Source organism: Micromesistius poutassou (genome assembly GCF_964030765.1).
Source record: "Micromesistius poutassou genome assembly, chromosome: 9".
NCBI classification, from domain to species: Eukaryota; Metazoa; Chordata; class Actinopteri; order Gadiformes; family Gadidae; genus Micromesistius; species Micromesistius poutassou.
The window spans coordinates 7,399,012-7,415,563 of NC_140279.1; the positions used below are offsets into that span (position 1 = coordinate 7,399,012).

At 40.8% G+C, this 16,552-nt stretch overlaps 1 protein-coding gene across 1 annotated transcript; it reads left to right on the top strand.

Moving 5' to 3' along the window:
- Positions 1-5,877: 5,877 nt before the first annotated feature.
- dsg2.1 (desmoglein 2, tandem duplicate 1) lies at positions 5,878-16,337 on the top strand (the record flags this gene model as incomplete). Its single annotated transcript, XM_084472490.1, has 14 exons — positions 5,878-5,922; positions 8,199-8,324; positions 8,553-8,711; positions 8,997-9,138; positions 9,250-9,410; positions 9,645-9,779; positions 10,434-10,619; positions 10,839-11,293; positions 11,512-11,654; positions 11,891-12,112; positions 12,841-13,083; positions 13,868-13,998; positions 14,297-14,563; positions 15,153-16,337. 14 exons carry the CDS (start codon positions 5,878-5,880, stop codon positions 16,335-16,337), a joined length of 3,600 nt encoding a protein of 1,199 aa, XP_084328616.1.
- Between the last annotated feature and the right edge of the window lie 215 nt (positions 16,338-16,552).

Below are 16,552 nucleotides of genomic sequence, written 5' to 3' on the forward strand. Positions count from 1 at the left end.
ATGCTGAATTCTGTTCACAGTACTGTAGGCAGTGCTGTTATTGTGTGTGTGTGTGTGTGTGTGTGTGTGTGTGTGTGTGTGTGTGTGTGTGTGTGTGTGTGTGTGTGTGTGTGTGTGTGCGTAAGTGTGTTAGTATGTATGTACAGGCCCACATTCAAAACCAGGGTGGAGTAGGCAAAGGAATGTTGCATTGCTATGTTATGTCGGGAAAGAATTGCTCCTACCTCCTCCCCACAGCCACCATTCTGCTGATGTTAGCACCTCTCCCTTGCTATCTGTCACACCCATCTTTAAGTCTATATCATTCATTCATTCATTGTACTGTAACTGTACTGTCACCTGTTCTTCTTTGTGTTGTTACTGCATGTTTAAGCTCCACATTTGACATGTTATCTCAGGCTTAGTGTCCAACAGGATTCCTGTATAACGTTTCATTTGTTTTCAAATGCTGTAGACAATTTCTTAGGGTGGGGCATGCACCAAGAGTGTGTTTGGATTCAATGATTTACAATGTTCACAATAAAACCATTGCACGAATGAGGCACTAGTACAGCTACATTTATCATTTTTTATACAGTTTATATGGTGCAGATGGGATATTGTATTATTAGTGCAGCATGCTCATCGGTCATCATTCATGTACTGTATTGACAAACCCTACCCAACAGAAAACGATGAAGCAAACAAAAACAACAACAATTTGCAGATTGACTTTTAAACATACAAATATATTACTTGGATTGCTAGCTTTTCAAAACTGTCAGAAGTCAATGTTTACCATCTTCATATATGTTTTTAACTCTTACACCCTCTTTCTTCGGTGGCACCTATCAAAGATAAGAACCTATAGCCACAGGCTAAAAACACGTTTTTTTTGTTGTAGTTAGATCTTTACATGAGTTATTCAACTTAATCTCCATTCGCAAAGCAATTAAAAGAAAGGAATTAAGCAAGCTTTCTGTCTGAGCTCCATGTCAGTTTTTAAACTAAATATCTGGCACCCCCTAATGATGGTGTTGCATTATCAACATTGCTTCATTAAATATGATTAATGGTATGCTCTATAGAATTGTAGTTCATAATCAGAAGTAAACAAATGTCATTGTGTCATGTCAATTGTGCTGTCTTTGCAGCCAATAGAAAATTGCTATTCCACTGATCAATAAGGTATAATAGATAGGATAATATAATATATATTTCCATAATCATTGGTAAGTGTTTTAACAACACTTGGTTAAATATGCCTTTGCATGACATATATCAGCAAAATACAGTATTCTCACCTAACCTACTATCAGTTAAGAAGTTTTACCATATTCTGGTAAACTATGCATCAATGTACTCATGAAGCCAAGTTAGTTAAACATAAAGTTAAACATAAAACGGTAAGCACAATTATTACAAGTAACAATTAATATTATTGACATAAAATTATTTAGTTATTTATTTTTATGAATAGGCCTACTTGTGCTATATTTTGTATATACGTTTTATGTCAAAGTACTTATCTTTAAGTATTCTATATGATAAACATACATGATTATTATGACCAATGTCTGTAACTGTTTATCTATGTTGTACCAAATGTTTGTGTGAATGTCATTCATTATCAGAAATGGCCAACGTTTTGCAATCTTCTGAGGTGAGGTGTACAAAGTCATGAACTTTCACCTACTAGTTGAGTCTTGCAAACAGGCAGGTAGGTTCAATCAAAATGCTATGGCAACCTTGTTAAAGTGTCACGCCTGTCCGCATCGCCTAAGGCAGAGAGGGTCATGTATGTCTGGAAGTATGTCTCAACTTTAATCATGGTCATTGCTGGTATATTCATTTGCCTCTGGCTTTCTTCTAATAATCTGCCAGCTTTGTGAATTTTAATGTACACTGCCTTATGTTTGTGAATATTAAGATCCCTTACATTCCATTTTCAAACACATTAGCTTTCCCATGGACATAAAACAGAAACATAAAGCACACACGCAGACAGCTTTGAGTCATCTAATTGTGGCGTAATTGCACTCCTCTCACTGGAGGTGTTGTGTTGAATAATCTACCTGACATGATGTCGCGTTTTGTAGCTGATTATGTCTGATTATATGTTGAACTGAAGATATGTGCAGTATACACACACAACATTTCCCCTCCAACTATGAACATAATTCCGGAAATAAATAAAACTGCTAAAAGTTTTCTGAATGTTCTTTTATTTGAGAGAGAATAAAAAAGGTTGTTGCGCAAAGTGATGGCATGGCTTCTGCACAGACAAAAATAGTGTATATATATATATATATATATATATATATATTAGTATACATACTAAACACAGGCTGTTTGTTTTCAATTGCTGAGCAGCTTCTCAGATTACAGTAGCAGGTCTACCGTAGCCTAGAGATTGTGTTTCAGGAAGAGTGGTCAAAAAGGGCCAAAAGAGGAAGGGAGGGGCATGGGACAGATGAGAACAAGAAAGGAATGTAAAAGGAGAAAAAACCTGCTCCATTCATTACTCAGGTCAAACTGTCCTAGCGCTGTGTAAACAATATAATGCACATCTTCTCAACATTACCCCGCCGACAAACTCTTCCCTTTTCCCTCCCACTTTCTCTCCCTCCCTCCCTCTACCCCCCCCTCTCTCTCTCTCTCTCTCTCAGAACACCCACACAAAAATACATACTTCGACCAGTCATTGCTGTTGTCAGGGTAACATGCAAATACAGGTTGCAAACCTGTCTCGACCATTTTGAATAACAAATGGCTTTGTTCGGTTTCAAGGTGATTTTTCTTTTGGTTTGATTGAATTATTATAAAAAATACAGTATACAAAAGTACAATGCAGATCCTCTTTGATAACCTTTAAAAGCCTAAATCACAAGCAAGCCCCCAGTGGTGCCCTTTGCCTGGCGTTGCTTTACACCAGTTTCGAAGCTGCTGCTCCACACAAACAATGTGGCATAGTAAAAACCATAGACTACGGCAGTTAACAGTAGCTTTTAGGAGCAGATCCAGCTTGCTTTAGGGTGTGTCTCTCACTGAGAACTGGTTGTCTTTCAGTGCAGGTAAGCTCCACCTGCTATTCGTTCATTTTCCCATCATGGGACATGTTTAAACTCATTGCACCAACTCATATACCCATTGGTTTAGTGTATATTGTGTGTGTGTGTGTGTGTGTGTGTGTGTGTGTGTGTGTGTGTGTGTCAGACATTATTGCTCATTATGTATGATTCACTGTTTGCATGTCCACACAGTTTTGTTGTGGCAGTGGAAACAAATGCCAGTGGAAGGATGGACAGTAAAGGGTGTTACCTGTGGAACCTGTTCTCCAGTAGAACAAGCATTTAAGCATGCCAAAACCATGCCCCGGAAGAGTGCTATCACAGTCTCTGTCTTTGGATTTCTTTTTTCTGTTTGCCATTTGGCTAAATAAGACAATTGTACGACCAGACTCTTATCATATGTGACGTTGATGAAACAAGCTACCTAAAGCCCTGCAAAATCCTTACTGATCTTCACAAAACCTTGAAAGACCCATATCCTCCCAGAATCTCTTGTTGACTGACTTTTGCACCTCAAGGTTGTAGCACTCTATGCAGATCATCCTTCCTGAGATGCATTCTGCACTTTTTTTAAAAGGCTTTTTAACTAAGCCAAACCGGTTTGGATGCGTTTGTTTAGTGTCTGCTAATTGACTACGTAAAGTCAACGTAACTTGACTAAGGTGTTTTCAGTCATTCAAGCTATACTCTGAGTCTGAATAGATACGATTGCAATGGTTGATTCCAGTAGCCTTTGTTTTAAGTCCTATACTCTAGATTTTCATTCCTTCACCGACCGTCCGATTGATTTGCCATCAATAAGATGGGGCTCATTATTATTACTCTCTGCAACTCTCTTTTGGGCCTGAGAGAATACAATATACATAATTCTTCTTTATCAGTGACAAATTGTTAAGAGAGCATGTGAAGAGATGATGTGACAGTTTGTTCACATGATCCAATCCAATGTAAACAACCATGATTTGGATATATGTTCTTTTTGTAAAAATGATTGGTGAAAATGTATAATATTTTACTTTTTTTGTTTGTTTAGGTAAAATTTGCATTATATTCACAAAAGGGATTTTTAGCTGTTCACACAGTGTCCTTTCCAAATCAAACATAGGCCCAGGAAATGAGTATGATTGAACCCTTCATATTCATATGCATACCTTTTCAATATACAAGACAGATTCCCCTCTGGGGAATCTGATAAATTTATCTGATAAATAAACATATCTCAACAACTGACTTTACATAGCACAATGTAATAATTCTTTCATGCGATAGAGGGATTAGATAGCATCCTATTCTCACGAGTTCACATTACAGTTTATTCGCAAGACCAGGATGGTCTCACAAGGCTATGATTAAATGTAATCTCTCTTCATTTGTACTGCTTTGTGTGCTAGGCCTTATCAGAGCATCCATTCACACACATCCAGACTAGAGGACAGTTTCTATTTTCAGGTCAATTTAGAAGCATCAGTCGATTTTCCTGTGAAGTAACTTACAGTAAATGTCATTCAAGGTATACCAACAATAATTAAACATATTTGAAAAATGTCAATATAAACACAGAAGAAACTAACACATGGCACAAAGAAGCCACTGGCAAGTCTTGGGGTTGTTTCAACATCATGTGATTCAAAGTAGCTGACTTTTTATATTTCCACATGCAGTATGCATTCTTGACACTAACTGCCACCAAATGTGGCTGTGATGTGCTATGAAACCACAGGCACCACACCACTGTCTTGTTCAGAATTGATAACTATGCTTATTTATGCTCTATTTTTGGTTCCATTTCTCCACCCTTCAGTGGAGAAATGGAACCCAGCTAACTACTGCAGGTTTCACATGTAGGAAGCATTCAGAGATTCTCTGGGCCAAGCAGTGTTTGATGTCAACAGAAAATAGTTTACTACTATTCTCTCTTTGTGTGCTAGGCCTTATCGGAGCGTCTGTTCACACAGATCCAGACTGAAGGATAGTATTTATTTTCAGGCTAGACTGTGACTGCCCATTAGCAGTTACTGTTACTCTGCTCATTCACTTTACTGTCACTTTAAATAATTGTTATATTATCATATATGCTGACATTATCCAACCCATGCTGCTTGATATGTGGTTGTCTGTAAGATATGAGTATATATTTTATTCAATAGTAGTATTTATGTACTATTATATGCAGGGGATATGGAGAGGCATAGGTGTTCACCAAATTGGATTAGCTGACATGGTGCCCCCCCCACTAAACAGTGCCAGGGGTGAGTCATCCTTCCCTTTCCAGACACGCCTTCAGCTAGAAACACACCTCGCAACGCCCTGCTTTCTCTCTTTCTGTCTCTGCCAAACAAACAAACAAACAAATGATAAAGTCAATTAAAGTCAATATTTCAATGTCCACAGGCTATAGCATACCCCTTCTTTGGCGTCACCTAGTTTGTGCAATGCCTGAGGGCCATGGTGAATGGCATGATTATTAGATGAGTATGTCTGGATGTTTATAGTTGTCTGCACATTCTCTCTCTCTCTCTCTCTCTCTCTCTCTCTCTCTCTCTCTCTCTCTCTCTCTCTCTCTCTCTCTCTCTCTCTCTCTCTCTCTCAGACGCACAAACCCCTCCTGCCTCACAGGTGAGGGTGTGTATCGAGAGTCCGTGACGCTGTAGACATGACACGCGGGGTGTCCTCATATTACCGTCCCAGCATCACTGCCTGCTCACACGCTCTGCACTGACTCCTCGGGACTTCTACACTAAAGACACAACCGTGGACTAACAACGGCAGTGGATTTCCGATTGGACCCTGTCATTTCTTCAGACGTTCATAGGACACCATTTCGGTCATGATTAGAGTTTTTTCGTTGATTTCTGTTTTGTCGGTGTTGGCGGTGAGTTTTTAAACCATTTGAGTTGAACCAGAAGTAATAGGCTCATGTTTAACTTGACCGTTTGTTCAGTTGTTTCTGTTCGATAAATGTCTTACATTCAGCGAGTTTAGTTATTTAGCCTGTCTATCGATGACAATAAGCGACTTTATCGATGTCACTTAATCGACAGGGAATCCCTTTCAGGCAGGTTGGTAACTCTGCCTGCCGGAATCCAATCCCTCTCTTCCTGTTGTACACTCAGTGATAGGTTGCCATAGCAACGCAAGTGAACGAGCCCTGAAGCCAGAATATAAAGCAATAACACGCAAGTTTAAGCAAGCACTCCGATTGGTCAATTCCCATTCTTGAGCGTGTTTAAATGCCTGGTGAAAGAATGGACAAAAAGATCGTGTCTAATTACAGAAAGTATCGCTACGCTAACTAGCCGAAACTACTTTCATGAGCCTAGTTTCCATAACAACGTTCAACTGACCAAGAGTCGGCTATCGTTACTATAGGAACTATTTTCTAATGAAGATGAACTCGGGCCGAAAGCTTGAATTTGAGGGCAAATTAACCCACAATATGAAAATATTTTACAATATTGTTGATAATGAAGATGGTTTGTGTTATTGAATCGCAAGTACTTGAAGCACAGTACTTCGGAACTCGGCGCAAGCGCCTCGTTCCTACGGCTGTGCTTCGCGTACCAATAATGACATTCAAGAACGCCATCTCGTGTAAGATTGCTTAATTGTACTGCAGGAGACAGTGCTCAACACGTCCTCTTTAACCCAGGGAGGAAAACAGCAAACCTGCTTGGACATGTTAGCTGTTGTTCAGTGTGACTGTGGTCCATGGTATCCAGCATAAATTCAACGAGAAAGAATACTCGATTGGATAATTTAGATCAGTGTTACTCAACTGGTGGGTCGGGCCCCAAATGTGGGTCACAAACTTGTTTTGAAAGGGTCACAGAGTGTGTGCTAAAAAAAGAGTAATGAGATTAATGTGCTTTGAATGCAGGGATGAAAGTTTTTGTTTGTTTATGTTTAAATAATGACTAAAATAAATAATTGTGTATGAGCGTTTACTAGGGGTGCAACGATACACTCATTCGTACAGAAATTTTTCGGTACAGGTCTAACGGTTCGATGCACGTTTCATTTCGGTACGTACCGTCCTGATGTTTTGTGTTGAGGACCACAATCGAAATAAGTCCTGGACTTTATTGTGTTTTTACCCTCAATTGTATTTGATGTCTTCTCGTTTGTGTAAGGCATTTGTTTGATACAATTTAATAAATTATATCAAAATCTAATTGTTTAATAAAAACAAAATAGTAAAAACTGCTGTACCGAAAAACATACCGAACCATGACTTAAAAACCAAGGTACGTACCGAATCGTGACTTTTGTGTATCGTTACACCCCTAGCGTTTACTAGCCATTTTCTGAGAAATAAATGTACTTGGTTTGAATTGTAGAAAAGTGGGTCGCGACTTAATGAACATGGTAAATTGCGGGTCCCAAGCCCAGAACAGTGGAGAACCACTGATTTAGATGATAAAATAAAAACTAGCCGCAACTTTATGCCATGCTACAGACAATATGTCCTTTGACCAAATACCACACGACTTCCCTTAAAGTTGCCCCTCCTTAACTTAACCCACAACTAGTTTTTCTCTCATTTGTCATATTCAACATATGGTAGTCGAGAAATAAGCCCATAATCTTTAGGAGTGGCAGGGCGGTGCCAGACATGACTCAAAGTACATCAGTACATCAGAAAGTGTGTTTTGACAAAACAAAGACTTCTTTCTTTGTGTTGAAACAACACAGGTCTGATATATATTTGAGTTGATTGGCATAAGTAATTTATGAATGCAATATTATTGTATTTATTTATTCATTATGGATCAGTACTAAATGTGTTTATTTCTCGCATATCATTATTATTATTTATTTATATTCAGGTTTCTAAAATTAATTAACAGACCCTCAATAAAGTTCTAGTTAGGAGAAATAGATAAATAGGATAAATAGATGCATTATATTATATTTTCACATAGTATATTAAAATATATATATATATATATATATATACTATGTGAAAATATAAAGTACAATTCTATTAAATTCACCAAGCGCCAAGCGCTTTTTTATGGCATAAGACACAAATTAATCATGTGTGACACACAAATACATTTGTTGCCCTATCTACGAGTCATCCTTATCAAGATGATCTCAATCAAGACATATCTTAACCTATAACATTTCTTTCTATTCTGGCTGCAGATTCTTGCTGATGTGGTAAAGGGTCATTTCCCAGACCAACTTGTGCGAAATAAAAGAGAATGGATCATTCCTCCAACCAAACTCTGGGAAAACAAAGACTACAGCACAGAAAAGTACATTGCCAAGGTAGTAAAAAACATGTTCATTACCATTCCCAGTATACCTAACAGTCTCTAAGCTCTGACTTGAATATGTAAGGTGTGTTCAGCCTCAGGCTTTAACCAATCAAGCTGGCACTGCCAATTTTAAGATAAAGCTGATTAAAATACGAAATCTGTAATTCTGTAAATGAATACTTAAAAAACACTGACACATTACAGAGAATACATCAGAAAAATTGTCTTTCTTTTTCAGATTCGATCAGACAACCAATACAACGTCGGGGATGTACAGTACTCTCTGCATGGAGTGGGGGCTGACAAGTATCCCTACAATGTGTTTTTTGTGGACCCTGACACTGGATTTGTGAAGATGACGCGTGCTCTAGACCGAGAGATTTTCCATCAGTACAATGTAAGGGTGATTGCTGCCTTACCACACCCTAGTAGCTGTAACGTTCATTAACATTAATCATTTGACATTAGCCCATACATTAACTCATTCAGGTGCATGTCACTCATGTGACATGTACCCATTGTGTAATAATCAAGTGATTTGTTGGTTATTACACAATAACCAACAAATAAATAAATATGAGTGTGAAATATAAATGATGGCTAGAGGGATGAAGAGGTCATATTGACAATTATGACAATAATTAGCATATCTTCATCTGCATATATATATTTTTTTTTTTAGCTATCTGGCATGGCCACATGGAAAAATGGCTCAAAGGCAGAGTATAAAATCGATCTCAGGATTGTCGTACTGGATGTAAACGACTGCTCGCCCACTTTTCCTGAAAGCCAAGAAGGATCGGTCTACGAACTCAGCCAACCAGGCAAGTGTTTGAAACTCTTAAGAACGGTTTGCAATAAGGTGAACTACAAAAAGAACAATTGAATGCCCAGTCAATTTATTAAATGAGTATTGTTTATTCTTATTTTCGCAGGTACCTTTGTAAAGCAAATTGAAGCAACGGACAACGACGAGCCTAATAATCCAAACTCTGAGATCGCTTACAAGGTCCTAGAGCAAGTCCCACCAGGAGACATGTTTTACATTGATGCCCAAGGAAGGCTTCTAGTCAAACAGTCCACCCTGGACAGAGAGGTACTCATCAGTATTCCCAGGCATATATGAAACCATATTGCTAGTCTCTAAGAGACAGCAATATGGTATTTGTTTTATATAGAGTTGGTTGTATTATGATGAGCACAAGTGGGGATGTCACAGCTCGGAAGCGAACCTCAAAGCTAGGATAACTTGCTGGAAAGATGCAGGAATGTGGAACTTTGTCGACAGCCTAAAACATCTGTTCAATTCAAGGATTGTCTTTGGTTTCAGCTTCACGACACTTACACCCTGAAGGTGATTGGAAAGGACTTGAACGGCGCAAAAGAAGGGAATGAGGGAACAGGAACCGTCGTAATAAAGATCAAGGATGTGAACGACAATGCCCCGACTCTGGAGAAAGAAGAGGTAGCTTTGTTTGATACAAGGCATTCTATATATGTATAGTCTTGTTCTTGCACTATCTAGACAGCAAAAAAAAAAATCACAGCGGTGATTAGCCATTACACACCGTTTCTAAATCTACTCTGCCTTTGACTTGTGAGTGGGAGTTGAAGTGGGAGACTACACCTAGATGTATGCTGGATAGATCTGTTAACCAGCTTACCCAATGGACTGTAGCAAATGTTGCTTATCTATCCATCATACATCTAGGTGGACTCTTCCATACGTGATGTCCCCGGGCAGGGCAGATTTTGAAACGGCTTGTAATTGCTAATCACTCTCACATTTGGTGGTTAATAGGGTTCCTTTTACACCCATAACCCTTTTGACCAAGGAGTACCATGATCACTTTACACATAAAGGGTTATAACTTTGTCATAATTGAGATACTTACACACACACACACACACACACACACACACACACACACACACACACACACACACACACACACATACATACAGATATATCTGTGCAGATCTCTCTATTCTTAATTTCTAAACTTTATGCACATTGAGACAAAGGAATTGATTACCCAAATATACTGGGTGGTACAGCCTCAATGTGGAATACTGACATTAGGATTGTCCTATTTAAAACATGTGTTTCACCCTGCAGTACTCCGGTAGCATCAAGGAAAACACTCATGGTGTGGAGGTTATGAGAATAAAATCACAGGACCTGGACGTTGAAAATACTGAAAACTGGGACGCTGTGTTTGATATTGTCAAAGGCAACGAGGCTGGCTACTTCAGCATCAAGACCGATCCCGTAACCAACGAGGGTATCCTCATGCTTGACAAGGTAGGTGATTTTGTGCCAAAAGTTGAGTGTAACTATGCATATAATATTTTGTTTATCAAAAAAAAATAATAATAAATACAATTAACAGTACAATACTACTAACACTGTATGTAGTCATGTATAGGCTACTATCATTCAATGTCCACATTTTTTACCATATTTTTTGTTTTTTGTTAATCAAGTTTTTGATCTGGGTCTGTTTATGTGTCATTAAAACAGGCTGTGGACTTCGAGGACGTAAAGGATATTACACTAGGATTGTCTGTGAAAAACAAAGCCGAGCTGTTCTGCGGTGGTGGTGGGTCAGGTGCTGGAGTGAGTATAGGTGGAGGTGGAGGTGGAGGCGCGGGTGGAGGCGGAGGTGCTGGAGAAGGAACTGGTGGAGGAGGAACAGGATCAGGAGGAGGAGGTGGAGGAGGAGGAGGAGGAGGAGGAGGAGGAGGAGGTGGAGGAGGAGGAGGAGGAGGAGGAGGAGGAGGCACCAGTGGAACTACCTCCACCAAGTCCTACCCAATAAAGATCAATGTTTTGAACGAGCCTGAGGGACCCCGTTTCGACCCTCAAGTCAAAGCCATTCCCATCTCTGAGGGAGGAAGCACTTTTAACCTCAACGATGTCGTCGGCAAATACCCAGCGATAGATGGAGATACCGGAAAAGAGGCTGAGAATGTCAGGTCAGCACAAGTATAAGAACATATACTAAATATACAAAAATATATTCTGTCTTCCATCCCACCTGTATGGCAGCCAATGCATTTGCATGGCACATTCAGAGTTCAAATCTCATATTATACAGATTCATCTGTATTCATCCATCAGCCTTTGTATTAGACTACACAAAATACATTTGCACGTGACAATATTCAGAAGTATTTTTTCTGATTCTTCACAGATATGCAAAAGGACTTGACCCTGGCAACTGGCTAACTATTGACCCATTGACATCAGAGATTAGACTCAACAAGATGCCCGACAGAGAGTCTAAGTATCTGGAGAATGGGACATACTACGCCAAAGTACTCTGCATTACAGAAGGTATATGCTGCCACCTTGTGGCATTCCTGGACTCAATGATTTAGGTCATAGCCTCATGCCATCAGTGGGATATTACAAAATGGGATATTACAAATCGGCATATGATAAATAACGGGGAATACAATCAAAATAGCAAAAAAATTACAACTCTACGTTATCTGAACTGCTATAAAAATATAAAAAGCAGATTGATATTGATATTATTTCCTTCATTTCCTTTGTTGTGCTGGGTCTAGACATGCCCTCGCTAACAGCCACGGGAACCATAGCCATCCAGGTGGAGGACTTTAACGATCACTGCCCCAAGCTGACAAGCCATGTCCAGAGCATGTGCACCACCGCTAACGCCGTCACTGTGTCTGCCGTGGACGAGGACGCGGACCCCAACTCGGCTCCTTTCACCTTCTTAATCCTCCGAGAGGAGACCCAGGGCAAGTGGGATGTGGAGCATTTAAATGGTAAGGGGACCAGGATGGCATTCTAATCACATTGTTATCCCCCCAAAGGGGCTCTGCAGGATCATATTTAGTCTGACAAATCAGACTATAGATTCATATCTAAAGTCTGGGTTATCGAGCCGCGCCCCGCGGAAGTTTTTGTTTTCCTGGCCGGGATCTGGGCCTTATAGATAACAAAAAGTTAGGGGAAAATCGATTGATGGTAGTTAATAATAATCAAATCCTGGAATGATCAAACAAAATATTTATAATTAGATGTGTTATTAATGTTTGAAGATGAGATGTTTGAAGTTAATAGAGGAATAGACACGAGACAACAATGAAGCAAAGGTGCTAAAGAGGATAATTCCGAGCGCTGAAGTTCACAATATTTCAAGTACACTGTCCTTAATTACATCCAATAGGAATAGTAAATAGTTATGTGTGGTAAATGTTTGACATTTGAATTACAGTTTACTTTGATAGTAACAACATAATCACAAAGTGTAGGTGTGGCATCTAGGACTCTTTTTGTCAAAGGCTACAAATGTTCACCTCGGGATATTTGTCACCGGTAGGCTGACATGGAACCACGTGAAAGAAGCTTAGAAACACTGAAAATAAATGCCGGAGGAGGTAGCCTCCGGCACGCTTTCTTTTTAATGACACAAGTAAAAGCATTAAGGCGCCTTCCATCTTCTTGTACTTCACGACGTGTTTTGAAATGTGCTCCATGGATGTCCTGGCAGGAACCTCAGCCATCCTGAGGTCTCAGGAGACCATGTGGCCGGGCTCCTACGAGGTGTACGTGGAGGTACAAGACCAGCAGGGCGAGGTGTGCCCCGAGCGGCAGAAGGTGAAGGTGGAGGTGTGCACCTGCGCGGATGGGAAGACGTGCGGCCCTTTCGGCTTAAGTGGTCAAGCCAGCAAATCGTCGGTGCTGGGGCCGGCGGCCATCGGCCTGATTTTTTTGGGATTGCTCATGCTGCCTCGTGAGTGACATTTACATGGCCTGACGTACAGTTTAGCATAACCTTCTTCCAGAGCATAATTCCTCCAAATGAATTATGAGAAGATATGCCCTACAAACATATATGGTTTTGAAATCTTCATTTGCTCCATGGTATCACACATGAAATACCATGAAAAGATGTTTAGTTTGTTCTTTGACACACTATTCAGTTTTGTTCAAGTTCAAAACACAGGAACCGACACAGATGTGTCACGACACACACACACCAACTTGACTTTGCGCAACAAACACAATTTGGATCCAACCAGCCTAGCTGGTGTTGTTCATCCCCACCCTTCCTGCAAGTCAAAACAAGTAGTGCAAAAGTACAACTGCCATGTGTCGGTTGTCTTTCCCACACTTCTGTTGGATATGTGAAGGAACAAGAAAAAAGCTCAAATAGGCTTAAAGGAACAGGTCAAAAATTTGACAAATGAGACCACAGGATTGATTTTATGACACATTGTTCATGAGTAGATGCAATTAAATGTTTTGATATTTAAAACACAATTAATCATGCATCATTAGTTTATTAGTTTATTGGTTTTTGTTAACAGGGACCATGTATAGAACAGGTTCTATACCAGGGTTAGCTAAACAGCTAATTTGCACCTGTGGAAATGCATCATTGAAGAAATGCATTTCCTCATTTACAACATACAAATATTTTTTATAAAATAGATGCCTAATTCTACCAACAAATTATTTTGCTGACATTTCTGACATTGGGGTTTAAACCCAATGTATGCATTTTTTATCCACAGTTATGGCTCTGTTACTGCTGTTCTGCCACTGTGGAGGCCCTGGGGCTTTCCCAGGGGGCTTTGCCGAGATGCCCTTTGACACCAAACCAAACCTTATGACATACCATACCGAGGGCCAGGGCGAAAACACGGTAATGCTTGACTTTGTTTGAAAACATTTTCTGCCATCAAAAGGTTCAAATCCATAAACCAAAAGCAGTGTAGGGTAGAGTGATCTGAGTTATTGCAATGACATAGACGCTCCCATCAAATGTTATACCTGTGTACCTGTGACAACATATTCATGATTTGCATGATGTTAGGTTTACTGCAGTGTGGGATGCACTACAGTGTATCCTGTATGATATCAGCTTTTATGAAGAATAAGACTCCCCATGATTGGACAATTTCTAACGTTCTAACATTTATGTTTGCTCTTTGTTTCAACAGGATGTCCCGTTGCTCAATATGCCAACACAGATGGATACTGAGGTCTCCAAAATGGTTGGGATGGGAATCCAGCAGCCGGCACCTGGTTTCATGATGGGGGGGAAGTTCCATCAATCCACTTCCTCCATGGGAGGTGTGTTCTACCAAGACGGCAATTCCATAGCGAATTACTACTCTGAGTTTGACGGCAGGGAGAGCGCTTCAGCGGTAGAGAAGTTCAGCGGATTCGCTTTACCAGAGAGCTACCTGGGAAACTATTATACACAGGTGAGGAAAATCCCATTTTACACTGGGATTGCAAACCTCTTCACCATTGATTGCCAACCTGTTGTGGTCTTATTAGTGTTGTTGCAAAGCAAGCCCCACTTTTGTTATCATGTTTCTGATTATTTCCTCTTACAGTTTTGGAGGTACCAACACCTAACCAAGGCAACATTTTTGTATATTTTTACGCTAAAATTTTTTTTGAATACTTTTATTTGTATTTATTTTTTTATTTTTTTATAAGTTTATTAACATGGAATGTGATCAGGGCAACGATTTAGTCAACCACTTCAAACATGAACACGAAGAGTTGTCAAATAAAATACACAAATGTAAAAAATGTTAAGCACAGTTGGTGCTTTTTGCAAGCATTACCATGCTCTACACAGCAATGCTGTGTAGGGCATGCTCTCAGAAAAATTGCACATACGACAAGTTGCCTCAAGCAATCACACGCATTTTCTTCAGAAAATGCACATGGCGACATGTCTAGTTTTATTTGTGCACATGTCTACAGTATTAATGCAACATTCCTGAAGTTTTATTGTCCGCTAACGTTCTGTTCTTGTGTTATTGTGTTTTTCTTCTATAGAAGGCAAGCTTTGCACCAGAGAACCAAGCTGTGAAGGACAGCCTGCTTGTGTACGACTATGAGGGCCAGGACTCCCCTGTTGGGTCCATTGGCTGCTGCAGCCTCCTGGAAGCTGACAATGACCTGCAATTCCTGGACAACTTGGGACCCAAGTTTAAGACCCTTGCGGAGGTGTGCGGTGGCAAGGAGGAGACCACTGAAGTCAAACCAGTGCCCAGCGCTCCTCTGAACACGATGACCACTCCAAGAACCATTGACGCCACGGCAACACTGAGAAGTACCACCTCTACTCAGCAACAGCCTCAACCCCAACCCCAACCCCAACCTCAACCATTGCCACCACCCCAGCCCAAGATGATTACTCAGAACACAGAACACAGTGTGGTCCGGAACACAACCCACAAATCAAAAACCATGTTGGAAGGTGTAAACTCAGTGGGAGGAGGCATGGCTGGCCAAGGCCAGACGCTTCTGATGCAACAGCCACCCATCTACTACACCACCGCACCTGTAATGCAGCCAATGCATTACATAATGCAGCCGCAAATGCAAAACACCATGTACCTAGCAAACAGCCCAGCGACCACCAACATGCAGGGAATGATGTTGGTGAATGGAGGCACACTTGGAGCTACTCAGGGGCTGATAATGCAGGGCCAGAGTGTGGGCCAAGGCGGCGGTGCTGTGATCCAGACAGGCACCATTCCCCAGGGCATGATGGTGGTCGAGGGCCAGGTCCCTGCCGGCTCCCAGCAAATGCTTCAGGGGCAGACATACCTGGTCCAAGGTGGTACACTCAAACATGGTCTGTCTGCTCCCCAGAGCAGGTTGGTGGTGGAGGGACAGAACATGACCCCCGTCGGCCAGGGAATTCACATAGAAGGGGGCGTTGGTGCCATTCAAACAGGAAGCCTTCCCCAGGGCGTGATGGTGGTTGAAGGGCATGGCGGCTCCCAGCAGATGCTTCAGGGTCATGGGCAGACGTACATGGTTCAGGGTGGTTTACGCCAAGGGGGTCTGTCCACCATTGGCCAGAGCAGGATGGTGGTGGAGGGGCAGAACGTCGGCGAAGGGTCACTGGTCCACGACACCGGCACGGCCTTCGATCCCTTGCTACAGATGGGTTCTATCAAATCCGCCGTGCACAAAAAAAGAGTGGTTACTACTGAGAAAAGAACTCAGTAAAAAGTGGGATGCTATTGTGAGTCAATCGTGATGCTGGAACATTATTAAGTATTTTGGAAAGTTTTAAGTATTCTGGCAAGTTCAGGCAAGTTCTCTTTTTTTTTTTTCAGAAGTTGCTATAAAACTTGGCATATTTCTTTAACTGGTAGAGGGCAAGTTGCAGCATATTTTTGTTGAAATAATTCTCATGCAAATGCAGGTAGAGCTAATTCTTG